Source organism: Prinia subflava, chromosome 19 (genome assembly GCF_021018805.1).
Source record: "Prinia subflava isolate CZ2003 ecotype Zambia chromosome 19, Cam_Psub_1.2, whole genome shotgun sequence".
NCBI classification, from domain to species: domain Eukaryota; kingdom Metazoa; phylum Chordata; class Aves; order Passeriformes; family Cisticolidae; genus Prinia; species Prinia subflava.
In genome coordinates, this window is record NC_086265.1 from 12,220,142 (window position 1) to 12,246,380 (window position 26,239).

Genomic DNA, 26,239 nt, shown 5'->3' on the forward strand with positions numbered 1-26,239 from the left:
GGGGAACCTTTAATAGAAGGAAGCAGAACGGTTGGAACAGTGGGCGTCCCGCTTTCAGAGCACAGCTGGTGTCCAAGGAGCAGAGTAATGTGGCTTGTCTCACTTCCTTCCCTTATTAAACCCAGCAGGTCTCCTGTCCTGGCTGCAGCGCGGATATTTATAATGCCCCATTCCTGTGGGACTGGAGGGATTAAACTCAGTGTGTTAATTAGCCCAAAGGCTCCCTTGGGCTCTTGGCTAGTGGAGATGCAGTCCCTGGGCACAGCAACCCTCCCAGCATCTTCTGGGAAGAGCTGGCAGGTCCTGATGGCTTGGATCTTGCCCTCCTGGAGAAGTGTTTCTTTTCCCTGCTAACAGAGAGGGTTTGTTTTATCCAGGAATTGCCAGAGGTGGTTGCACTCGGTGTGACCTCCCTCTGAACGAAGGGAAGTGAAGGTTCCAGGATGCTGGGTTGGATATCTGATCAAAAGGAGCAGCTATCCTTGTCCCTCAGCCTCCTGCCACGTGCTGTGGTGCTTGGGAGGTGCCCTCAGACTGTTCTTAAGCCCAGTTCTGCCGTAAGAAACTCCAGAGAGTTAAGCTGGAGATCTTGAGGCCCACTTGTCCTGGTCTGCCCTGTGACTCAGACTCACAGGGGACATTGTCACCTGCAGGCAGCTCCTGTGGCCATGCTGTGAGTGACAGCCTGAGCAGGGGATGGCAATTGTCTCAGGACTGGCACTTTGCAAGGGAGCATCAAACAGGCTGCCCAGGGTGGAGTCACCATCCCTGGAAGGGTTAAAGGAACGTGTGGGTGTGGCACTTGGGGACATGGGTTAGGGGGTGGCCTTGGCTGTTGGAGGTCTTTTCCAACCCAAGCGATCCCAGGATTCTGTTCTTTGATCAGGTCACCCCAGTCCAGGAACGTTCCTGTTGTCACTAAGCAGAGGGGAGGCAGCGGTGCTCTGACCTCACCTGTGACTCTTTCTCATCCATGGAAAACCTTCCTCATGCGTGTTTTTCTCCTCACTTTCCCCAATACCTTTTTCCCAGATGGAACGACAGTGCCTGGCACGAGAGAAGCAAATGAGAGAAGAGGCTGAGAGGACCAGGGATGAGCTGGAGAGGAGGCTGATGCAGCTGAAGGAGGAGGCAACGATGGCCAACGAGGCTCTGGTAGGTCCCTGGGAGGCCATTTCCCGAGCACTGCAGCTGCTCCTCACTCTTTCCACTGCGGAAGCGTTTTTGGAAGCGCTCTGTGACTGCCATAAGACTGCTCCCAAACTGCTGCCAGTGGCCAGTGGGCAGCAGGCTGGATGGAGCTGTTTCATCCTGCTGGGCTGCTCGGGAGGAGCAGAGCCCTCATGAGGATGATTTGGGACAGAGCCTGGGCACATCCCAGCCTTGGCGGCAGACGGCTGCAGGCTTTCAGGAAGGGAGGGATCCTGTGGAGCGTGTCGGAGTGAGCAGCTCGGGGCCCTGCGCCGGGGGCTGCGCGCACATTTGGGGAGACATTGGCTGTGCTTAACGGCCTCGTGTCCCGGGATTGTCAGATGAGGTCGGAGGAGACGGCGGATCTGCTGGCGGAGAAGGCGCAGATCACGGAGGAGGAGGCCAAGCTGCTGGCTCAGAAGGCGGCCGAGGCCGAGCAGGAGATGCAGCGCATCAAGGCCACGGCCATCCGCACCGAGGAGGAGAAGCGGCTGATGGAGCAGAAGGTGCTGGAGGCAGAGATGTTGGCACTGAAAATGGCCGAGGAGTCGGAGAGGAGGTCAGAGGGTACAACCTTGCAGCTGCTTCTGCTTTGCTTCCCACCCCCTTCAAGTTATCCCTCTGAGTTATCCTCCCTCAACTTCCCACTTGTGTCCAACAGCAAAGAGACCTTTGGTCCAGCTGGTTTCCCTTTCCAAAAGCCAGCTCTGCTTTTGGGTGTGTTCTGCAACCTTCCCCTGCATTCCCCCAAGTATTTAACAATGTTTATACCACTTGGGGGTTGCTGTTCCTCTGAATGGTAGATCTACATTCCCTGTTCTCTCCTTACTCCTCTACTTACTCTCAGTTGTTCAGTTCTCCTTTCCAGCCATGAGTTCTGTTCCGGGTTAGCCTTGAACAGAGACTTTGCTCCTTGTTAAAGCTGGTGTTTCCACCCTCCTGATACCCAGCTCCAGGTCCCACGGTGAATGTGGCAGTGAGCAAGTAAAAGATCAGCCTTGTTTCCTTCCAGCTGATTACTCCTCTCTGTGAGAGCCTGTTGGGTGTCAGCCCTTCTGCTTGGATGAACTCAGCCCTTCTCCATCTCTTCTTGCCTATTCTGCGCTGTGATCCTGCTTCTCCATCCTCTCGTTGCTCCTGGCTCCAGTCTGATATTTGCTGCTTGCTGCTGTCTTTGCAGGGCAAAGGAGGCTGATCAGCTCAAGCAGGACCTGCAGGAGGCTCGCGAGTCGGAGCGCAGAGCCAAGCAGAAGCTCTTGGAGATCACCAGCAAGTCTTCCTACACAGTAAGAGAGATCTGTGTTGTAATTCCCAGTTCCCTGCCTTCCTGTGTAGCCTGGAGGAGCCTCCTTCTCCATCCCAGCCATGCAGGGGGCTGAGCTGTCTCATTGCTGCTCAGAAATCCTGAGCAGTGCTTGCCCTTTTCATCCCTGCATCTCATCCAGCAGAACTTAACTGTGCTCTTTTTTTTTTCCACCCACTTCTTGCTACAAGAGCAAAGGAGCTGCTGGTGAAATTAAAGCAGCAAATTTTAAACCAATTTAGCAGCCGTGTCAGAGCCACTTTGCCAGCACGTGCAGAGTGCACTAGCTTAGCAATAACCTTTAAAATAGGGTTAAATGTGTCTTTATTCTTGTTAGGTGGGATGAACACTCCTCAGAACCTGTAAATTCATTCTTTGGGTACCAACTGGACCTTTATGTGCTGGAAAAAACCTTACTTGAAGGAAGATTATTCCATAATTGTCCATTAAGAGGATTTCACACCTTCCTCTGAAGCATCTGGTCCTGGTTCCTGCTGGGCACCAAAAAGCCAGACTAGATGACCATTGCTCTGACTCGTCTGGCAGTTCTTTCTCTGCTTCCCTGATTGTGTCTGCAAACCCCATCAGGTGCCCCCATCCCTGCAGCTCACACCTGTTCCTTCCTGGCCTGGGGGAAGGGGAAGAGCATCAGGAATAGGCTTGATGTGGGAGTTATGGACATGCCAGCATCAAGGTTTGAATTTGTACCTGCAGGCTCCTTCCCCCTTTCTCAGGAAACTTTATAGGAGCAGACTGGGGAGGGGGTGAGATGAAGCAACTTTTCATCCTGATTCCCTGGGGTTCACTGCAAGAATATTTGGAAGCTGTTAAAAATAACAGTGATGGAAAATAATCAGGTGCTCTCAGCTCTGGGACACTCAGTCAAGTGAGTGCTGGATAAAGCCCAGCTTTGGAGTGCTCCTTCTTTTACAAGTCACTAGAATTCTGGGATGCACCAGCTCCTTAATTCTGGCTTTAACTTGTGCACAGGGAGACACTTGTCCTCACTGGAACTCTGCTGCGTGGCTACAGCAGCCAGTGTGGAAATTGGGCAGCTCTTCCACATCCATGTTCCCTCGTGTTGCCGTGTCCATCCTTGGTGAAACCAGCAGAGCCCCAGCTCGAAGCCCTTGTGCCAAACTCCCGGTGCAGGGGAGCAGCTGGGGGCTCTGCTCTCTGTTCCCGTGGAATTAGAGCCTCATTAGGGGAATGTTGTGGGATTTGCATGGAGCTCAGCTCCACCCCTCCAGCTGCATCTGCCTGAAGGCAGAGCTGCCACTTCCAGACACATGGGGCCGTGTCCTCTGCCTTCCCTAAAGAGCCCTGGCCTTCTGGACACAGCTTCCAGTGCCTGGTGGGAAGGGAAATGATTTTTTCCTCTCCATTTCGGTGGCAGGGTCCCCTCATGCAGCTGCTGCTCCTCCTGCCCCTCTCCCTGCCCTTGGAGGAGGGCTGTGCTGCACAGACTCCATGGCTGTTGTTTTCCAAGGTCAGGAGGAGGCTGGTGTGACCAGCATGTCCATATCCAGGGGAAAACACCTTGCTGGGCTCTCCCATCCTCTGTTACACTTCCCTGGATTGCCAGCACATGGAGAGATCCTGTTTGGGAGACTGGAGTTCCTTACTCTGATGAACAGTGCAGGATCCCAAATTTCTCTTCCTGAGTGAGTGTGTAACATTGGGCTTGTTCTTTTCTGTGGTCCCAGACTTGTGCTGTGTCGTCCCCTGACGCTGGGAGCTCAGCAGGACTTCACAAGAGCAGGAGAGGAAGGAGGGAGTGGATGGATGTAGAACCATTTAGGTTGGAAAAGACCCTTAAGAGATGGAGTCCAATCCCTGACCTAACTCTGTGCTGCAGAAAATGCAAAAGAAACAGTTAAATCTATATATATTTCAACTTTCAAGTCTCCAATCCTGGTTCTTTAAAGCTTGTTTCAGTGTCTTTTTAGTCCTTGAAGCCCAGGCTGCTTTTATGATGTCACTGGTAGGTGATGCATGAGAAGTGAGATGTGGATCTGAGTCCCAGGCCATCAGGGCTTGGAGAACAACTCATTCCTTACAGACTTGGCTGCAGCTCTTTGCCTCCCTCAGTGCCCTTCAGGTGCCAGATAAAGGCAATCACCTCCTCTCTGATCCTGTGGGAGCTGTAAGTGGCTGGTTTGGGCTTGCCCAAATTCCTGAGCAGCAAAATAAGGGCAGTGGCAGTGCCAGGAGGAGCTCTCCCTGCAGGGGAAACCTCCTGGCCTGCTCTGTGCTCCCTTTGGATTCTCTGTCTCGCTCTGTATTCCAGAGGGATCCGAGGGACTGCTGCCAGCGTGGTGCTTCCCTCTGTTAACGGCAGGAAATTGCTGTAATGCAGGGACAGGGCTTTGCAGTTTGTTCCAGGTGAGGAACCACATATGGAAAAAGCTCCCTGTCCCTTTTATCACCCCATGGCCCTGGTTTAGAAATAACAGCACCTGCTGCAAGAGCTGCCCAGGAGTGTTGCAAATGGCAGGGAATCTGCAACAGGAATTCTGCCCCGCTCAGGTGAGACCCCACCTGCAGAGCTGCCTCCAGATCCAGGGTCCCAGCACAGGAGAGACTTGGAACTGCTCGAACCAGTCCAGAGGAGGCCACAGAGATGCTCCCAGGGCTGGAGCTCCTCTGCTCTGGAGCCAGGCTGGGAGAGCTGGGGGTGCTCACCTGAAGAACAGAAGGCTCCAGGGAGAGCTCAGAGCCCCTGCCAGGGCCTAAAGGGGCTCCAGGAGAGCTGGAGAGGGACTGGGGACAAGGGATGGAGGGACAGGACACAGGGAATGGCTTCCCCCTGCCAGAGGGCAGGGCTGGATGGGAGATTGGGCAGGAATTGTTCCCTGGGAGGGTGGGCAGGCACTGGCACAGGGTGCCCAGAGCAGCTGTGGCTGCCCCTGGATCCCTGGCAGTGCCCAAGGCCAGGCTGGACAGGGCTTGGAGCAGCCTGGGACAGTGGGAGGTGCCCCTGCCCATGGCAGGGGTGGCACTGGATGAGCTTTCAGGTCTCTTCACACCCAAACCATTCCATGATTCTATTAAATGCTTTGCTCCAGATATCAAGCCCATGCCTTTGAGAGCCCTGAAGCTGCTCACTCTTTACTTTTTCCATACTCTTCCTCACTCCTCTGCTCTCTGACTTCTCCACCAATTTTTTCCTTGCTCCATGGCAGAGCAGTGCCGAGGGAAGAGAAGGAAGTAGTGGCTGTAGCAACCCTGATAAATTGGCTCAGGCCTTAATGGCTGCAGCAACTGAAATTCCTGCTCAACTGTTACTGCTGTTGTTGGGCGTTTTTAAAAACAAAACCCAACAAAGCTTGTACTGAAAAAAAACAGTCTAAGGTTGTCTGAAGGCCAGTGGGCTGGCTCGGATGCTCCTGGCTCCCCTGCGCTGCAGGGACGGGAGAACCTCACATGGGAAGGGCTTTGGGAACGCCTGTGTGCCTTACAGGGAAGGGACTTGAATGTCAATGGGATGCAAGTATTTAAATCAGTTAAGTGCTTTGGCAGACCTGTCCCCTTTCCTTCGAGACTGGAATTTAGGTACTGAGCTGTCCCTTCCAGCGCCTGCTCCAGAATTAATGTGGCTTTGTTCCGTGCTGGCAGCAAAGGGGGAGGGAGGAGTTGGGTTTCCTTGTCATGTGGGTCTTAACTCACCTGGAAGGCTCCAGCCAGGCCAAGTGCAGCTTGAGGCACCCCCTTGTTTATGCTTGTACGAGGTGTTTGTGTTCCAGCTCCGCCGGTCGATGAAATGTTGTCCCTCTCAGATTTGTCCGAGCTGGGAACGAGCCCTGGCTGTTTGTGAATTCCAGGCTGGTGGTGAGGGAAGAGGCAGGTTATTGTGCAGAGTAAATCTGTCACCCCAGTGCTTGCAGGTCTTGCTGAAGAGGAGCTCACTGAAAACAGTGCCTGGAGTATCCCAAATAGGAGAAGTGAGGGAAAGAAAGAGCCAGTGGAAGCTCAAACTCTCATGTGTTAGAACAGGTACCCAGCAGTGCCATTCCAGGTTTGGGCACATTGCTTTCCTTACAGGAATCCCTTAAAGCAAGGAGGAGCATCCAGGAGGGAGGTGGGGGATCTTTGGGATGCCGGGCTGGATTTCTCATATCCCAGAGCGGGGCTGAGCAGGCTGGCAGCAGCTGTGACTCAGCCCCATCTGATGCTGCTGTGCCACCCTTGACGTGTGCTCTGCTTGCCACCTCATCCAGCGTGCTGCAGGAGTAGAGCCATGGCTCCAGCAGGCTTTTCCTCTCCTCCTAATGAGCCCATTTGTTAGAGGTGTGACAGAATTTTTGACTGAGAGGAAGAAGGGTCATTTTTTAGGAGAAGATAAAATCTGAGCACCTGGCAGTGTGTGTCACTTGGGGATAGCAAGGCATTTTGCAGGAGGAAGAAAGTTCCAAATCCTTGCTCAGGTGTTCCAGGAGTCATTTGCTGTGTTATCTCCATTTCCAGCTGAATCTAGAAGTGGTTTCTTAACCTTTGGAGCTGTAAATTACTGAGGAGATAAAAACACGTCGGTGCCTCTCCATGGACTTTCCTGGAATGGCATCCTTGGGGTCACATTGGTCTTTGTTCAGGCTTTGGGGAGCTGTGGAGTGCAGGACTCTGCTGTCACACAGGTTCTTACATTGTCCCTGCTCACAGCTTGAACTTTATAAACCTGACTGAATGTTAAATAGCAGACAGGTGACTCCCGAGAGGCAGCTTCTGTCCAACTTAAAGTGACACAGCAGTGATAAAGCCTTGATTTTACCAAGTTTTGTCAATAGATTTTGAAGGCAGGTGGTATTTTGTCTCCTTTTTAGGGCTGCAAAGAGTCCTGGAGGAGCAATGGCTTTGAATTGACGAGCAAATTGGGAATGGAGTAAAGGGGTCTCCAGGCTGATGTGCTCGGGACTCTGGGCTCAAGTGTTGCTCTGATTTTACGTTGGCGTTGCAGAACGTTTGCTGTAGTGACACTTGTGTGGCCCAGAGTGATTAACTCGTGCTCTCTCTTCAGCAGTCCATGAACTCAAGTACCACAGCACTGCCCACTGACCTGCCGAGCTTCAACCTCATCAGCGAGAGCCTCTCCTTCGACTTCAAGGATACGGACATGAAGAGGCTGTCCATGGAAATCGAGAAGGAGAAGTACGTGGCATGCATCCAGTCTGGGCTGGGATTTGTGCTGGACATGGGCCAGGTGTGGCCAGGAAGGCCAAGGGCACCTGGGCTGTGCCAGCCCTGGGGTGGCAGCAGGAGCAGGGCAGTGCCTGTCCCCTGTGCTGCCACTGCTGGGGCACCTCCAGGGCTGGGACAGCTCTGGGACCCTCCTGGCAAGAGAGACCTGCAGGGGCTGGAGCGTGTCCAGGGCAGGGAACGGAGCTGGGAAGGGGCTGGAGCCCCAGGAGAGGCTGAGGGAGCTGGGAAAGGGGCTGAGCCTGGAGAAAAGGAGGCTCAGGGGGAACCTTGTGGTTCTGCACAACTCCTGACAGGAGGGGACAGCCGGGGGGGTTGGGCTGTGCTCCCAGGGAACAGGGACAGGAGGAGAGGGAACGGCCTCAGACTGGGCCAGGGGAGGGGCAGGCTGGATATTGGGAATGTTTCTCCATGGAAAGAGCTGTCCAGCCCTGGCACAGCTGCCCAAGGCAGGGCTGGAGTCCTCATCCCTGGAGAGATGCAAAAGCCACGTGGATGTGGCACTTGGGGACATGGGGCAGTGGTGGCCTTGCTGGGGGATGGTTTTTAACCTCAGAGGACTTTTCCAACCTGAGCAGTTCTGTGCTTGTCCTGGCTGAGCCTTTTCCCTGGTGGGGACCTGGTGTCACAGACCTGTCCCTGCCACCTGCTCACAGGTGAGCTCAGGGCCCTACAGTTCCTCTCTGTGTGGGAATCCTGGCTCCTGCTCAGGCTGGAACTGCCCACGGTGGTGGAAGGAGTTACCAGCAGGCTGAGTGCTGGAGGCCTGAGTTTAAGGCTTTGCAGGTGTCCAGGGAATGTGGTGCTAGCTGGGGTGTGTTAAGGTCCTGCACTAGGGCTTTAACCCCTTTTCCTTGGAATTTGTGTCACGTTCTTGGATAAAAAGTGCTCGCCAGCAAGCTTGGATGTGATTATGAGCTTTGATCTTGTGTTTTCCTGAGGGTGTAAGTGTAGCCTTCAAAATTACCAATTGAGCAGAAATCAAAGCAGATCAGATTTTAATCTCTGTAGTAATGATGTGCTTTGTTCATCGATTGGGTCGTAGATCAAAGCCACAATGGCTCTGTCATCCTGCTCCGGCCAAAACTTCCCGAGGCTGCAGTGACACCCCTGGCACCCCTGGATCCCAGAGGGTGCTTTGGTTTGCCTCTGCTCAGTGCCTCTCCCGTGTATGAAATCACAGACCTAGAGACAGGAGATTAAGAACTTTGAAAAACTTTTCCCAAAGCCAGAAGGGAAAAGATAGAAGCTGAAAATAACAGGATAATTCCTGGTTTTGTACCTAGGTTGCTATCTAGGTCATCCTGCTCTCCTGAGCAGAGAGAGCTGCCTCTGCCAAATGCTGAAAGCAATAGGATGCTTTTCCTGTCTTCTCTGGGGCTGTTCTCTTTCCTCGGGTGCTGGGATAAACCTCTCTACAAATTTTGGCACTAGAAAGGGTTCCTATTACCCTGCTGGCCCTCTGACCTGGCTCAGGGGGTTGATCACAGGTACAGAACTCATGGGGTGATTTTTCCAGTTGATTTCTCATTGTGGAAGGCAGTTCAGGATGAGTCCTGGGAATGGCTGGCCTTGGGGGTTGGTTTTTTCCCTTCCTTTATGTTTTTTTGGGGGGAGACTTTCTCTCTGCCAGGGATGCTCTGTGCCTGCAAGATACCTGATATTTTGGGACAGCACCTGCTCCCACACAGTTTATGAGCTAAATGCCTCTAAAACACGACATGTACATCAGGGTCCTTCCTCATGGAAAGATTTGTGGATTTCGGTTGTGGAGCAGGTTTGGAAGGGCTGCAGAGGTGTAGAGATCTCTTGAGTAGCTGCTTAAACCACTGTGTGGTGTAAAACTCTGTCAGCTTCACTTGCAAATTGAGAGACTTAAATTACCACCCAGCTTGGGTTTAATTTTATATAATAATGTAACTTACACTTTTATTGCTGGGTTGGCTGTCTGGTTCCCCTTTAATAAGGAACAAATAATTGCTCTGAGTAGCTCACTGTGTGCTATAAACTGATATTATCAGTTCCACAAGCTAAAAATAATGAAGAAAAGCAGTTTCTGTTATAATTCTGTTATCAGGTGTCACATCAGCACCTGCAGCTGGTCAGTGCTAACCCAGGGCTGTTCTCTGTGTGTGTTAGGGTGGAGTACATGGAGAAGAGTAAGCACCTGCAGGAGCAGCTCAACGAGCTGAAGACAGAAATTGAGGCACTGAAGCTCAAGGAGAGAGAGACAGCTCTGGATATTTTGCACAACGAGAACTCCAGCCGGGGCAACAGCAAGCACAACACTATAAAAAAGGTATCAGAGGGCCCCAGTTTGTACCTCCCCTGATGAAACCCTTTAAAAAGAATCCTAAAGTCACCCAGCTTTTGATAATAAAATTGTTGGATCTAGGCTTTCTTCCCCAACTGCTTAGCTTTGATCAGAGAATTCCAGCCTCTAGTGGTCCTGGTGTCCTGACCCAGCCTGGTCTCTCTAGTGCTGGGGGAAGGAATGTGAAGGTCTCCAGGGCTGAAGGTCCTGCTGAACCTTAAAAGCTGTACAAGGATGCTGTTGGAAGGGCTCTGTATCCCTGGTGAACAGGAAAAGCCCTCCCTGCCTATTGCAGCTGTTCCCTGCAAGCACTGAGCTTGTCTGGTGAATAATGAGGGCAGAAATACTCCTGGCTTAGGAGCTTTCAGTGGAAAAAGCCAAAAGCTCTTCCTCTCTTTTAATCTCTCTAGAGAAACCTGTAGTGCAGCTTCAGTCACTAACAGCAAAGCCTTTGCTGGCAGGGGGTGTGAGACCTCTGCTCCCTGGGGCCACCTGCCTCCTGAAAGGGGGCTGACATGAGGAACTTCAGCCAAAAATTGAGGCTGCCTGGGTCTGCTGACCCGAGGGTCACCTGAAAGCAAAACCCCTTCTTTATTTCTACGTCCCATCTTTTTCCTTTGCCTCGGTGCTGGGCTCTGTAATGAAGGGCTGGGGGCACATCCATGATGGATTTGGATGGTGGTGGTCGGCCCCACTCACCTGCAAAGGCTTTTCTCCCTGCAAAGGCTTTTTCCTGGCTGGCTTTTCGCTAGCAGCTGTCCTCGGGAAGGATTCGGAAATCCATACGGCACGGGATGCAGGCTGTGGTAACAACTGCAGGCTTGAAAAACAAATCCTGCTCTCTTTACTACTCCCAGCCAAGAGTTATGTCTGAAAGGATTTGGAAATATCAGTTCTTGCCGACTTTCATGGCTGGGAGTTTGTGATCACTGAATTGGGGCAGGAAAATGAATCTAGCGGGGCTCACTCGCCAGTTTCCTCGTGCTGGCCTGGAGCTATTCAGGTTCCTGTCACACTAGAGCAGAGAAAATAAAAATCTTCACAACCCCTTTTGTCATTGTAGAATCTGGAGGCGTTTCTGCTCCCAGTAGGTTTTGGTAGGATTTGTCTCTGTGTTCCAAGTCCTTGGTTTAAACAGAAACTGCTAAATTTTCACTTCTGACAGAGAGGAGTTCATAGAGAGCTGATGGCCCCATTTGTCTCCCTTAAAGAGGGTGGCTGGGCCATCATTTCCATGTCTGTCAGGGCTTGTCACGGCGCCGTCACTTTGCCTCCCTTTGAGGACGGAGCCTTGTCCTGTCCCCTCCCTTCCGGAGGGAGCGGGGGCTGCCCGGCTGCTGCATCTCAGCAAGGAGCAAAGGTTCCCAAATAATAGACTATTAGTGGAGACATCAGAGGGAAATTACAGCCTGCTCTGCTCAGGGAGGTCGGCAGGGCTTTTGTCTTCGCTGTGGTGAAGGCAAGGAAACACAGGGCACCAGGAATGGGATATCAGTCCAGCAATACTTCAATGGCACCAACCCTCTGTCCCACCTGGACGCTGCTGATTGCTCCAGGCAAGCCCTAAGATCGCACAGATCACCTGCCCTCGTATCACACACGGGGATTATTATTATTATTTGTTCATTTTATTTTGCTGGTTTAGCCTCAAGCCCAGGGCAGAAGACCTATCTGCATTTGAGAATTCCAAGTAGGTTATTCCAAGGTACTCTGCGTGGGGTGCTGGGATCTGGCTGTGGCACTAACCCGTGCATGAGCTTGCCTGCGCTCCAGCGGGGACCGGCTGCCCGCGGTCACCCGTCCAGCCCGGCTCTGCCTCCCCCAGGAGCACTCCCAGCCTCTCTGCATTTGTTCCTACACCTGATCCTCTGTGCTGGGAAGCTTCTTTCGTGGCAGAAATTGAGTTGGCAACCTCAGAGGGGGAGTTCAGGTAGAGGCACTTAAATAATTCAGCACGCCTGTTTCTGCACCGGTTGGGAATCTATCGGAGGTGCAGGGCAGCCTTTGAAGATTCCTTTAATGAAATAAACCAGCACCTTCCCCCCTTGTTTGTTGCAGAAAGAAATTTGGGATGCAGAAAAAAATACCCCAAACAAACAGCCAAACCCCATCAACTCTGCTGCCAACACTGTCAAAACAGGCTAAAAATGCGCAGCTCCGCTCGGAGCGCAGCAGCACAAGGATGCTCTGCCTGTTTGAGAAGCACCCCAGGAAGGTAAAGCAGAGGACTGAGGACAGCTGGTGTCTGCAGCTGGCTCTAGTGCCAGGGGAAGGTCACCAGCACACCTGGGGACAGGAGTTGTTCTTCCTGCACTGCCTCTGCCTGTCCCCTACCTCCTCCTGCCTGGGGGTCCTGCTCTGTTAGTGCCACATCTCTCACTCCTGGAGCCTGCTTTCCTCCAAGGATTTCCTCAATCCACAGGCTGTGTGTGCCGAGCATCCGCTCCCTCCTTTGGGAGGATGAGTTTGGGGAGGCTGTCCTGCTCTGCCCTGGGGCGAGGTTCTTGTACAGCCACAGGGTTTTGGGAGCTTGGAGTCGGAGGCACTCAGGAGTATTGAGATACCACACTCACAGGTGGCAGAACTATGGTGGTGGGAAGTGCTTTTGGAAAGGACAGAGCAATTCCCCAGCACCTCTGGAGCTCAGGAGCAGAGACAGGAGGTTGTTTTACCCAGGAGAACTCAGCACAGGCTGTGCTGATCTTCACTGCACCAGCCATTCCAGGGGCTGTAAATCCCTGGAGTTTGGGGTTTGTGCCAGCTCTTGGAGCTGCACATGTTCCCCAAAACAAGCTGCTCTCATTGTTCAGCACTTCCATGCAGAAGAGGCTAAAAGGGGTGACCCTGCAGGTCTGGGCCACCTTGGGGGAGGTGTTGGGTGTCTCCAGACAGACTGGCCATGGATGAAACACATTATCCCATCCCACCTGGCTTGAAGACCTCCATGGCAGGTAAAGTTGGGGTGAAATCCACTTGTGGCCACAGCAAGGAGGTGGAATGAAGCCCTGGCAGTTTGTGGGAAGACTCTTCCAGCAGCTGGGAGCTCTCCAGTGCCCAGGAGGACCCCGTAATTAAAGCAGCTGCACAGTGAGCGCTGCAGTGTGACCTCTGGGGTTTGGTGCCTGCCTTTGAAGGCGCCTGCTAAGTTCTTCATGTTTAATTACGTGGTTAACATGCTAATCCTTTTTTATGAGCTCTGTGGGCACAGCACAGACACCTCATCTGGAAGCTGCTCTCCCTTCTCCGTAGCTCCCTGCCGTGGGCTGGTGCTGTGGCTCCGATTCAGGAGGGTTTGTCACTTAGGCTGTGGTAGAAGGTGAAAAACCCACTTCTTCCTCATCTCCTCCACTGCAGGAAAGCTCCTAGGACAGGCTGCTAAAACACAATCAGGTCTTTGATTCCAGTTGCTTTCTTCTTGCACAGTCATGCTTATTTACTGGGATTTAAGCCCTTTGAAGTATCCAGGCAAGGAGCAAATCTCCACGCCTGTTCCCAGACAAGCAGCTTTGTCGTTGAGCCTCTGGTCCTTCCACAGGCAGCTTGGCCTCTCCTGCCAGGCTCTCACGTGGCTGAGAGCAGCTTCTCCAGGGCTTGAGCTCAGTCCCAAGGGATCACTTTTGAGGCCCATGGGGATCATGCAGATTCTGCTGGCTCCTCTCCTGGCTCTGATCCTGGACATGGTGCAGTGTTGTCCTTGGCTTGATAATGATCATTGTGGAGATGCTTTGAGATCTGAGCTGGGGGTGCTCACCTGGAGCAGGCTCCAGGGAGATCTTAGAGCCCCTTCCAGGACCCAAAGGGGCTCCAGGAGAGCTGGAGAGGGACTGGGGACAAGGGCTGGATGGACAGGACACAGGGAATGGCTTCCACTGCCAGAAAACAGGGATGGATGGGAAGGAATTGTTCCCTGGGAGGGTGGGCAGGCCCTGGCACAGGTGCCCAGAGCAGCTGTGGCTGCCCCTGGACCCCTGGCAGTGTCCAAAGCCGGGGCTTGGAGCAGTCTGGGACAGTGGAGGGTGTCCCTTGCTGTGGCAGGGGTGGCACTGGATGAGCTTTAAGGTCCCCTTTGGATTTAGCCAATGAACAGTTCCTAGCTGGAAGCACAGAAGGGTGAGTGGGGCAGAGCCAAGGGGACTTCTGCAGCCTTGTCTTCCCTCCTGCACCTTCGGGGTAGGCTGTGGTCTGTCCTTGTGAGGACATTGGTGGCTGGTGATGGCACTGCTGCCTGTGTCTCATCATGCACACAGGATGTGCCACCCCCACATGTCACAAGGCTCCTTCATCATCTGGACAGGTGGAAGGATTCTGGGAGGCTGGCACTGGGGCAGACACTTTCTCTATTTTCCACTTGTGCTGGGTGAGCAGCATGCTAGGGATCACTGAAACGTGTCCCTTGAGGACTTCACAATTTCTGTGGGGTCCCTGTCACCTCCTGGGGATTCCCTTCCTCATCTCTCCCCTTCTGGAACGGCAGATTCCCTCGAACAGGTCTCTTTTGCTCTAGCGGTTTGTTGAGAGGAGGATGTGCCCCTTGCAGAGAGAAGGGACCAGCACAAGGAATGTTCTGGAAAGGACAAAAGGAGGGAGCCTGGGTGGGACAGCGCAGGCTGAGCTGCCCTCCTTCCCTGTGGATCTTGGACAGGGATGAGGTGCTCTTCAGTCTCCTGCAGAGCTGTATCACCCAATCCCAGCTGGAGAGGGAAAGCAGAATGGGCACACCACCAGCAAGGGACTTCCCAGGAGCTGCAGTGCCGGTGTTTCCCATTTCCTTGGGAGCTGTGAGGCTGGAAAAGAGGAGTGAGGCTGCCAGCTTCTCACGCAGCCTGGCACCTGGCTGGGGTGCAGGTGGGAGCCAGGAGATACCCAAGTGGGCAGAGCAGATCTGGGAATACATTTTCCAAGTGCAGGAGGAGATGGAGGCTCATCCCACGTGGATCTTGCCCACATGTGAGAGACCACATCCCTTCCAGGTTCATTTTCTTCCCAGTTCTCCTCGGAGCTGGGAAGTGAAACTCCCAGGCAGTTAAACTGGGACACGGCAGCCTCTTTTCCTTGTTTACAAGGAACAAGAGGAAAGTAGGAAACGTCAGGCCTATCAGCTATTTCTGTGGCAGCCTTTGAAAAGCGTTTCCTTCACATGGAGCGTCATCTTCTCCTTTCAAATGGGCTCATCAAAGCGTCGGGGGCTGGGGGACAGTTGTGCTCGGGAGAGAATAAACGGCAGCGTGGGAGTGAGAGAGGAGCAGGGAGGGAAATGGGAAGAATGACAGGAAAATAGGGTTTGGGTTCAAAAGTAACAGTGGGAATTGAAAGGTCCACCTGGCTGGTGGGACTGGGGAGTGGGCAGGGATGGAGAAAGGCACCAGAGCAGCGAGTGGGGAATAAAGAGGATTTACTGTGCAGAGCACTGGGTGATGATTAGCAAGGACTGGAGATCTTCCCGGGAGCAGGAAAACATGTTAGCATTGCATGGAGTGAGGGTGGTACAGGTCCCCCTCTCCTCCAGCCTGGCCATACTGCAGGATAAACAAGGAAATGAGACACCTTAAACCTCCTCCTGCTGAGGGAGGTTTGGGGGCAGGTTGGTGTGAGTTGCAGCCCCTTCCCCTCGCTGGGGATGCAGCCCATTCCCCTCGGATGGCCCCGGCTGTGGGGCTCGCAGGAGCCTTGGGGATTTCCCTGGGTCGGGTTTGCCCAGCCCCGGCAGTGCTGTGCCTGCAGTTATTGGGTTACCTGCTCCAAACCGCCTGTGCCTGCCAGGCACTTATTGGGCTGCTTCGGTTTGTTTGTGTTTCCTAAATCAAATCAGCCCTGGGTGGCAGCAGGCTCAGAGGAGCCCCAGTGCAGGAATGCAGGGAGCAGGACTCTTCCCTCCCTTCCCTTCCTCAGATCTTGATTCATTCGAGCTCAGGCCGCTTAATTGCGCTGCCTCTCTCTCCCTCTAAATTTTCCTTGATGGCTCTGGTAGAGCATCGGGAGCCCACCCTCCCTCCTGCAGGAAGGAGATTATCATAATACTGCTTGTAAATCAATTTTTTTTTCCTTTTCTCTGCACTGACGAGGATGTAACTCCCTCTTAATCACTCTGCAAGGCGTTACGCTACGGGGAGGGATATTTATTTCTCCTTGCCTGGCCAGGAAAAGGGGATGCAGAGATTGTGGAGAGTTTTTGGAGGTGCTGGAGGCTTTCCCCCCAACAGATGATGGAGAGGCCAGCACAGAGCAGTGCTCTCCTCTTTGCTTTCACATCCCAGTGCAGAAAAGAAAGGAAAGGCAGTTGAGGGAGTGGGATTTCCCTGCAGAGAGCTCCCTGTGCCCACCGGCTCCCGCAGCCCTCAAGGCGCCCGCTGGGATGAGTCAGGATGGCCCCGGAGCTCCCCTCGGCTCCTCCACCTTCCCCCAGCGCATCCCTCGGGACTGGTCTGTGTGGTGCTCCCAGTGGGAGCAGGGATAGCTCTGCCTGCACTCCACAGTGAGGAAAACAACAATAAAAGAAAGAAAAAGGGCGGGGGAGATTTTTCCCACCTGGTACAGGCAGTGGAGGGTCGGGGTGCAGTGAGGAGCAGCCCTGGTTCCTCTCGGGTGATGCTGGTGCCTGGCTGCAGTCGGGTGTGAGGAGGCAGCTGCCTGGAGCTGCCGGGCAGCCCCGATCCTGGTCCTGCTCATCACTGGAAGGGAGCTTAAAACCCATCCATCCATCCCACCCCTGCCATGGGCAGGGACACCTTCCACTGTCCCAGGGTGCTCCAGGCCCTGTCCAGCCTGGCCCTGGACACTTCCAAGGATGGGATAGCCCCAGCAAGGCTCTGTGCCAGGGCCTCACCCTCCCAGGGAGGAATCCCTCTGATGTTTGCCTTTTAGGTGGCACAATCTGGCCACTGCTGGGGGGCAGTGACCACAGGGCACGGTCCTCTTGGGAAGGCTGTGCTCACTCCTCTCCATGGGATCCCATCTCCTCAAGACCCACCTTTGCTCTGACTCCCTGTGTGGCTGCTCTTCCCATGCCTCAGATTCCCTGGATAGGTAAAAAATAGTACCACTGAGCCTCTCCAGGAGCCTTTGGATGTTGTGGATGAAAGCATCCAGCAAAGGAGCAGGGCTGCGTCTCTCCTTTCTCCCCGTGCCTGTGCTGGATGCTCCAGAGCTCTGCCTCTGCTGCTTCCCAAATCTCTGGGCTGAGGCAGGCACAGCTTTGGGCTCAGGCTGCCCTCGGGGTATCCCAGGACCCCCAAAACACGTGGGGGTATTGGAGAGCTGTGTGTAGCTACAGGCAGAGAGCAGGCTTGAAACAGGCGGATTCCTTGATCAGCCTGAGGGAAACATCTTCCCTGTGCTCTGTCAGCAGCTGCAGCCGGCTCTGCTCCTCCTGGCTGGGCCAGGGGATCCTGCGGGCACCTCCCCTCCCTGTGCTGGGAGGGAATGAGCTCCTGTGGGCTGGGAGGCCTGGGACGGGCTGGTTCCCCAGCCAGGCTGCAGAAGGGATGGATTTGGAGGGACAGCCTTGGGAAGGAGATGGATGGCAGGTAGATCATGGAATCATGGGATGGTTTGTGTTGGGGGAGACATTGAAGCTCATCTCATCCCACCCCCTGCCATGGCAGGGACACCTCCCACTGTCCCAGGCTGCTCCAAGCCCTGTCCAGCCTGGCCTTGGACACTGCCAGGGATCCAGGGGCAGCCACAGCTGCTCTGGGCACCCTGTGCCAGGGCCTGCCCGCCCTCCCAAGGAACAAATTCCTTCCCAATATCCCATCCATCTCTACCCTCTGGCAGTGGGAAGCCATTCCCCCTTACCCTGTTGCTCCAGGCCTTGTCCCAAAGTCCTTCTCCAGCTGTTTTGGACCCCTTTAGGCCCTGTAACACTTCCAGGAATGGGGCTTCCTGTCATTCCAGGAATGGGGCTTCCTGTCAGATGGCCCCAGCAGTGGTCTGGCAGCAGCCTGGGGCTCTCTGCTCCTTTTTTTTTCCCTCTCCAGCCTTAGAGAGGAAAAATTCTGCCTGTAGCACACAGAATCCCTGTCCCACCTCATCCACCTTCCAGCCAGCTCTGGAGGGGACACTGGAGCAGCCAGGGGGATGCTGAGGAGGAGGAGAGCCAGCCCTGGCCCAGGAGCTGCTGCCAAGAAAGATTATTAAGCCCTTGCAGAAATTTCCTCTGCAATACAGATTTTTTTCTGGCATTAGAGCTGTGAAGGAATTACTGAGGAAAAGCCATGGGGGAGAAGCAGGGAGGGGGGAAAGCGCCTGACGGCTCTGTTGAGGGGCTTAACTCACTGTAAGGTGATCCCAGGATTCCTGTTGCAGCAAGAGCGGCATTCCCGGCGGAAGGCACCACGCTTAATCCAGCTGAAACGAAGCCCTGGCAATTAGCCGGCTGCTTTGGCAAACTCCTGGTGATCCAGCAGCTGCCGGGAAGGTGGCACTTCTCCCACTGCACTCCATTGGCTGCTTGTCTGTAAATCCCGGGATTTCTTCCCCGCCGCTGAGGATTTCTTTTATCTTCTTTGGCCTGTTAGCAAATGGGCTCACGGCTGCTCCGTTGGGTATTATTTTTGGGATGGCTGTGGAAAGTTTTCCAAGGGTTTCCAAGTCCTGCAGAGGCTGCAGGGACAGTGCTGGGAGTGAGGGCTCTCCAGCTCTGACTGGCAGCACGGATGGAGCAGGGTGGGATGAGATGAGATCCCAGCGTGGCTGCATGGATCACACGTGTGGGATGGGGTTGGATGTGAGCACGGAGAGGATGGGCCCCATTTGGTGACAGAGGGGACACATGTCCGGGGGCCTGTTGGAGCTGCGGGTTCTCCCTCAGCTCACTGAGGTGTTTCTCCTCCAGCTTCCCAAGGTCCCCTGTGTGTCCTCCTTGTCAGGGCCCCAGGGCTGGCTCCTTGGATCCAGTCTCCCATGTATTCCACACCCTGGAAGCCTCAGCCGTGCCGATGACCTTGATGGAGTCTCTGCCCCTGCTTTCCCTCGGGCTGTGCTTGCTGTGGTGGGGGCTGCACGACCCCTGGCTTCCGCAACCCCTGGGCTTCGACGTTCCCTGGTATTTTCAGAAAGATACAGGCAGCACCTCCCTCCTGGGGGTGCCCTCTGGGAGGCTGGGGAGTGCCCTGATCCCGCTGTGCTCTCTTCCAGCTCACCCTACAGAGCACCAAGTCCCGCGTGGCCTTCTTCGAGGAGCTCTAGGGAACAACCGCTGCTGCTCCCCAGCGCCTCCCGCCCAGCCGGAGCGTCCCGAGCCGGGGGCTCCCAGAGGGATCGTCCCGGACCCGCCCGCTGCTCCGGCCTCTGCACACGGACTCGGGGCTGGCTGCCCGCGGAACCAGCTTAGCAGCCGTTCATCCTCCTCCTGACACTTTGTTTTCCTGGGTTTTCCAGCTTTTTTTCCTTATTTTTCTAGCACTGCTTTCAGATTCGGCCCCCCAGGCTTTTCCCTGGATCCGGGGTCGGGGCTGTGGCCGTGCCTTCCCTCCCTGGCAGCCAGCAGAGGAGTGTGCCTGAAAGTCTCCCCGGGAGGGGTGCTACCCCTCTGGATCGCCTTCTCCTGCGGGCTCTGGAGCTCTGTGTGCCGGCCCGGAGCCCCTTGTGCCGGTCTGGAATTCCACATGGCGGCCCTGGAGCCCCGGCCCCGCTCCCGGAGCCCCGTGCGGGCGGCGGTGCCGGGAGCTCCATTAGGATCCCGAGCATGTTCCAGTGGAGTGCTGTAAATCAGGAACGCGGCGCTGGCGCTCCCAGCGCCCGCTGGGGTGGGAGAGGAGCAGGGAGCGGGAGGACGGCGACCTGGGGCTGGGGGATCCTGGGCTGCTTCCCTGGGGAGAGGAGTGGGAGGAAGGGCTCCTCCTCCTCCTCCCTGCTGGGAACAGGGAGCGGGGAACAGCTAGTGCCAACCAAATGAAACCTTATTGTTCCTGCAAACTGTGACAAACCTGGGCAGCTTCAGGCTGCGGGGATCCAGGGGCTGGGGCTGGGCTTTCCTTGGATCCCAGGGCATCCCAGCCCCTCCCAGCCCCCCGGGAATGCCGCTCTCCCGGGCTGGGCCCGGGGCTGCCTGCTCCTGCCTGTCCCATCGCGGGTGCCTTTGCTCTGACCCCCCCCGCGGGGGGAACAGGGATGCCCTGACCTTCCCTTCCTGTCTCTGTCCCAAATCCTGTGCCCCTCTCGGGTGGAATCCTCTTCCAGCTGCGTTTACCCTCCAGCAGAGCCGGTTCTGCCCTAGGGATCCCTCACATCCCCTCAGGACCCCCAATTCCTCCTCTCCACAACCTCGCCTGATCCACAGCCCCACCGGAGGCTCAGCCCGGGGCTTGGCGTGCAGTAAATCCCATCCCAGCCCTGTTTATTTAATTCTGGGATCGATTCCCTGCACGTGGCTGCGGTTGGGATGGCTGTGGCCTGGCACAGCCTCTTTCCCATTCCCTGGACTGTTGTACTCCGAAGGAATAACAGTTTCCTCTTGTTTTAATAAAAATTCACAGCACTAGGAGGGGAGCTGAGGCTTCTTTGCTGTTTTTTCTTTGGGAAGAACTGCTCGGAGCCCGGCTGCCGCAGTTAGCGGGGCCGGGATTAGTGGGAGGCGCAGCTGCAGCGCTGGGATCCCTCCGGCAGCTCCCGTGGGACCGGGAGGGCTCCAGGGTCCCGCTGGCCCCGGCCCCTCGGGGCTCTTCATCCCTCCTTGAGGGAAGAGGGGTTTGCGGTGCCCGGAGGGGCTGAGCCGGGTGTTTGCCATCCCTGATGCTTCCTGTTCCCATCCTGCCTGGAATAAATAAAGGATGTGCTGCATTGACCTCAATTTTATAATTAATCACGGATAAACCCGGCCCAGCCCAGCCGGCCCCGACCCCCGGGGCCGTTCCCGGCTCCCCGGCCCCGCCGGGATCGGCGATGGATGCGCTTCTCATCCGCTCTCCGGCAGCAAAATCCCGGGGGATTCACCGGAGCCTCTGCCCAGAGCTCACCCCGCGGGTGGGCTGGGGATTTTTGTTGTTTTAAGCAGGGCTGAGGGGGATGGGATGGAGTTTCTTTTGGCACAGGGATGCCAGTGGGATACCCACGGGAATTTTAGGGAGGCTGAAGGCAGCCGGTGAGGGCTGTGGAGGGTGACCTGATTTCCCACGAGACCTCCAGTGACAGGAATTCAACTGGTGTGTCACCTGCACTGCCTGCATCCTGAAATTAATCCAGAAGAACATTTGCCAGCACAGGGCAGGGCAGGGGGATAAACTGGGAATGAACAGAGGATGGATGTGCTGGGATGGGTGTGCACGGATGGATGTGCAGGGATGGATGTGCTGGGATGGATGTGCTGGGATGGGTGTGCAGGGATGGGTGTGCAGGGATGGGTGTGCAGGGATGGATGTGCACGGATGGATGTGCTGGGATGGATGTGCAGGGATGGATGTGCAGGGATGGATGTGCAGGGATGGATGTGCAGGGATGGGTGTGCAGGGATGGGTGTGCAGGGATGGATGTGCAGGGATGGGTGTGCAGGGATGGATGTGCAGGGATGGATGTGCTGGGATGGATGTGCTGGGATGGATGTGCAGGGATGGATGTTCTGGGATAGAGGCACAGAGGATGCATTGGGTGAAGCCTGGGATGGATCCAGCATAGATCCACCTCTGGCACAGAGGTCCCTGCACACTCCCAGCCTTCCACACTCCCAGCCTTGCATTCTCAGAGTTTTGCACACTCCCAGCCCGGTGCCTCCTCCCTGCCCACCCTCCCTGGCACATCCCAGACCATTTCTCTCCTGTCAAAGGAAGTTTCACCCTGATTTTTTCCCTTTTTAGCAAACTGAACTCAACAGGAGCTGCTGGTGTGGGTTGGTGTGAGCTGCCTTTGCTCAAGGAAAAGAAACCATCCAAAAGCCTTTGCCATGTGCCTCTCCCAGCCCCTTCCCCAGCCATGGGTTCCTGAGGAAGGAAATTGGGGATTTGGCCCATCCCAGGCAGCACCTGAGTGCTTTGGCAGCAGCTCTTCACTTGGGGTTCCCAAAGCCTCCTCAACTCCCATTATTTCACTTCCAAACCATCAGATACTCTCAAAAACAAAATGTCGAGAGCTGGGGGTGAAAGGGACAGAGGGGAAACAGGGTGACATGTGGGTGGCAAGGCTGGGGCCAGCAGCCCTGGAGGAAGGTCAGGGTGCTGGTTCAGAGCCCACCCAAAATGTGCAGAGCTTTGGCCACCAAATCCCTCAGGAGAGGAGCTTGGAATGGGCAGAGGGGATGGATGGGGAAACTGAGGCAGGGATGGCTCTGGCCTTGCTGTGCAGCCCAGGGGCTGCTGCCCCATCCCCCCAGTGTCCCCCTGCATCCCAGGGTGCTGCCCGGCCCTGGGTGCCTGGGGGGACACGGGAGGGGGTCACTGTGGGGACAGGGGACACTGGCAATGCCCCGGGCAGGGCTGGGGGCTCCTGCTGGTGTTGGGGGGTGTGTGCATGAGGAAAGGCTGTGAGCACGAGGGCACAGCGTGGCACGATGACACCTGGCCATGGGCCACCACAGGGCTGGAGCTGGGGGCACCAGGGTACCCCAGGGTTGGGGTGGCTCTGTGGGGTCACCCTCTGCCCACCCACATCAGGGAGGGCACTGGGGGAGCAGCCCATGGGGTGCTCAGGGCACCCACTGGTCCGGGCAGGGGAGGAGGTAAAACGCTGTTCCCAGGGGTCCCAGCCAGCTGCATCCTGCTCTTTTTGGATGCTTGAGGACGTGGGGACCTCTTTCCCCCTCGGCTGACAGCTGCCAGACAGGCCCTGTCCCCACCATCCCCATCCACCCCATCCATCCCCATCCACCCCATCCACCCCCATCCATCCATCCATCCCCATCCATGCCCATCCATCCCCATCCATCCCCATCCAACCCCATCCAACCCCATCCATCCCCATCCATCCCCATCCATCCATCCATCCCCATCCATGCCCATCCATCCCCATCCATCCCCATCCAACCCCATCCAACCCCATCCATCCCCATCCATCCCTATCCATCCCCATCCACCCCATCCATCCCCATCCACCCCCATCCATCCCCATCCATCCCCATCCATCCCATCCATCCATCCCATCCATCCATCCATCCATCCATCCATCCATCCACCCCATCCACCCCCATCCACCCCATCCACCTCCATCCACCCCATCCATCCCCATCCATCCCCATCCACCCCCATCCATACATCCACCCCCATCCATCCCCATCCACCCCCATCCATCCCCATCCATCCCCATCCATCCCCATCCACCTCCATCCACCCCCATCCACCCCATCCATGCCCATTCATCCCCATCCATCCCCATCCACCCCCATCCATCCCCATCCATCCCCATCCATCCCCATCCATCCCCATCCATCCCCATCCATCCCCATCCATCCCATCCATCCCCATTCATCCCCATCCATCCCCATCCATCCCCATCCATCCCATCCATCCCTGCTGATGGCTGGCACAGCGCCGCCGGCTGGGCCCCTCCACCTTTGTCTTCCAGGGAGAAAAAAAGGGGAGGGAAATGGATATAGAGGGAGAAGGGAGGGGAGAGGCAGCCTCGACGGGGACGGGCGCTTGGGGCCACCTGCTCCCCACGGAGACGTGGCAAGCTCCGGGTGTTTTGCCAGGTTAATCAGGGATTTGTTGTGCAGGGAAGCCACAGCGGCGGAGCCGGAACCCCTGGATGGGGCCAGAGCTGCCCGCTCAGCCCCGGGAGGGGATAATGCATGGACGCTGTGGAATAAATGGATGTGGGGCTGCTCCGGCTCCCAAAGAGCAGAGCGCGAATCCCTGGAGCGGAGTGCGGGGTTTTGGGCGAGGTGTGCTGGGTGTGGGATCCTGTGGGATCTCGGTGGGGTCAGGACCAGGCAGGGGGCGCTGCCATCCCTGCCCTGGGGTCAGACCCGGAGCAGGAATGCTGGAGTCCCACAGCCATCACCTTCTGCTCGGCCACAGGGACACTGGGCTGTCACAGCCCCGCAGGGATGTGCCTGCGGTCCCTTTCTGCCCATCCTGCCTCTGGGTACCTCCGGATTCTGGCATCACAGGGCATCCCACTGCAGCAGTCACAGCATCCTGGAGAGACGGAGCTGATGGGGCTCTGCACCAGCAGCGGGATGGGAGCAGAGCCACGCCCGATGTCCCGGAGACAAAATTCCCTCCAGGAGCCACCACTGTTCCTTTTGAAAACGCCGGATCCCTCCCTGTGCTCCGGCACTTCTCCCTGGGCAGGCTCTGCTGTCCCAAACATTGGTTCTGATTCCGCTAATGAGCTTGAGGGTCTTTGACTGATTTCTCTGGGAGTTGTTTCCTGCTCCATCTCCTGGCAGGAGCAAGCAGAGTCACCGCTGCCCTCAGCACCCTGGGCTGCATCCCCTTGGAGGAGTGCTAAGAACAGGCTCATCTCAATTTTTGCCATTTTTCCACTAAGAAAAATCCTCCTCAGCAGAATCCTTGCCTCCTCCCCTGGCAGGGCTACTTCCTCCCTTCAGAACCCAAATTCAGCCGAGCTCTCCCAGCTTTTCCCGTTCCCCCCTCCCTCCGTGCCCGCAGCAGCTGCCTGGAGCTGTGCCCGGTGTTTCCCCATTACGGGTGGGATTCGCTCCCAAGTGTGCCGGCCACGCCGGGAGAGGCTCCTGCCCCTCCCCGGGGCTCCCTCCGCTGCCCTTCCCGGGGTTCCAGCGGGCGCTGGGAGCTGGCAGCCGGGGTAACCTTGTGGCTCGGAACATTGCAGCCATCGCTCTTCTCCCATCAAGCGTTCATTTAGGAAACATTTCACTAAATACCCACCTGACAGCACGGCCCCGGGAGATTGATGCCTCCAGCGCCTGGAGGACTCCGTGCCAGTGACTTTAAAATGTCACAACGACACCCCTGGGGCGCTCGAGTCCCCTCCCGGTGCCCGGGGGAGGGATGAGAGTGTCTGGAGGATGCTGTGGTGCCAATTCCCAGCCCCTCAGGCTGCCAGGAGGTCCCTGGGGTTGTCCTGAGGGATTTGAGAGTGCCCTGTCCCCATCCTCATCCCATCTCTATCCTATCCCTGTCCCTATGTCTTCCCCATCCCAATCCTCATCCTCATCTTCATCTTCTGCCTATTCTCATCCCCATCTCACTCCATTCCATCCCCACCCCTATCCCATCCCAATACTTATCCCACTCCCATTCTCATCTTCATCTTCATCCCATCCCCTTCCTCATCCCCATTCCCAACTCATCCCATCCTATCCCACCTCATCCCCAACCCGCTGCAGGTCCCACCTCATCCCATCTCCATCCCATCCCATCCCATCCCTCAGGGCAGGAAGGAGCTCAGCAGTCCCAGCTGGGCAGGGGGGAGCCAGCAGGGCCCCTCAGCGCTGCCATGGGAGGGATAAATGAGGAGCAGATTAATTAAAGCTCCATCAGTCCCATCCAGAGCCACTTCAGCCCTTTTCCTTTCCATCCCCTCAAATTCCTGGAAGAGATAAGGACGTTGGTGTTGGGATGTGAAAGCAGAGCGAGGGCCCGTGATAGTGAGATTGCTCTGAAGCTGCAAACAAACCACAGAACACCAGGCCTGGATGGAGCTTCTCCAGCCTCATTAGTGGGATCAGCTAATTAGGAAAACACCTGGGAGTGTTGGGAAAGTGCTGCTGTCTCCAGAGGGACAAAGGGACAGAGGGGAGGGGTGGCACTGCCAAGGCTGGCCCGAGCGCCAGGTGAGATAAAGGGGGACTTGTGGAGAGGAACATTCCCAACATCCCAGCGGCTGTGGCTGGGATTTCAGCTGAAATCCCTGGGACGCCGCTGCCTCCACCCCATCGTCTTGGGGCTGAGCTCTGAGGAAGCCCCAGAGCTTCTCCCCGCAAAATCAGCGCGGGAATTCAGCACCGGGGCCGTGGGGCAGAGCAGAGGGAGCCAACACGGCTCGCCCCAGCCTTCATCCCGTGAGGAAGAGAGCGGTGCGGCTGGGCTGGGCTCCGGGAGAGCACGGGCGGCGCTCCCGCGGGGCTCCCTGATGAACAAAAACCCAGACAGGCCTTCAAATACAGTTAAGGCACTTAAATTTCCTCCCCCCGCGCTGTGCCTCCTGCCCACCCCCATCCCCGGGGAGCGGGAGCCGGGACCGCCGGCGGCCCCGTCCCGGGGGAGGAGGCTCCAGCACAGGGAGCTCCGCCGAGGATTTGAGGGGAAAAGCCCAGAAATTGGCCCTGTTATTCCTGCTGGGATTTGGGTGGTGACAAATTAATGAGTTTCCACCCCAGGGCCTCT

At 56.1% G+C, this 26,239-nt stretch overlaps 1 protein-coding gene and 1 long non-coding RNA gene across 5 annotated transcripts in view; one reads left to right on the plus strand and one right to left on the minus strand.

The window, feature by feature from the left end:
* The window catches only part of NF2 (NF2, moesin-ezrin-radixin like (MERLIN) tumor suppressor), a 46,955-nt gene extending 26,170 nt beyond the window's left edge, over positions 1-20,785 (plus strand). Inside the window, exons 11-17 of one of the 4 annotated variants that reach the window (XM_063416474.1) lie at positions 1,033-1,155; positions 1,533-1,750; positions 2,372-2,477; positions 7,509-7,639; positions 9,827-9,986; positions 11,647-11,691; positions 19,137-20,785. In XM_063416474.1, coding sequence (XP_063272544.1) covers positions 1,033-1,155; positions 1,533-1,750; positions 2,372-2,477; positions 7,509-7,639; positions 9,827-9,986; positions 11,647-11,682 — 774 coding nt within the window. In that variant the 3' untranslated portion in view covers positions 11,683-11,691; positions 19,137-20,785. The remainder of the gene's footprint in view (positions 1-1,032; positions 1,156-1,532; positions 1,751-2,371; positions 2,478-7,508; positions 7,640-9,826; positions 9,987-11,646; positions 11,692-19,136) is intronic. The other 3 variants (XM_063416476.1, XM_063416472.1, XM_063416473.1) reach the window with 3 other exon arrangements.
* LOC134560454 (uncharacterized) lies at positions 8,669-19,130 on the minus strand. The gene is made up of 2 exons (XR_010082738.1): positions 18,276-19,130; positions 8,669-8,872 (listed from the first exon to the last, which is right to left on the minus strand). It is a non-coding gene; the product is annotated as an uncharacterized LOC134560454 (long non-coding RNA).
* Positions 20,786-26,239: the final 5,454 nt, after the last annotated feature.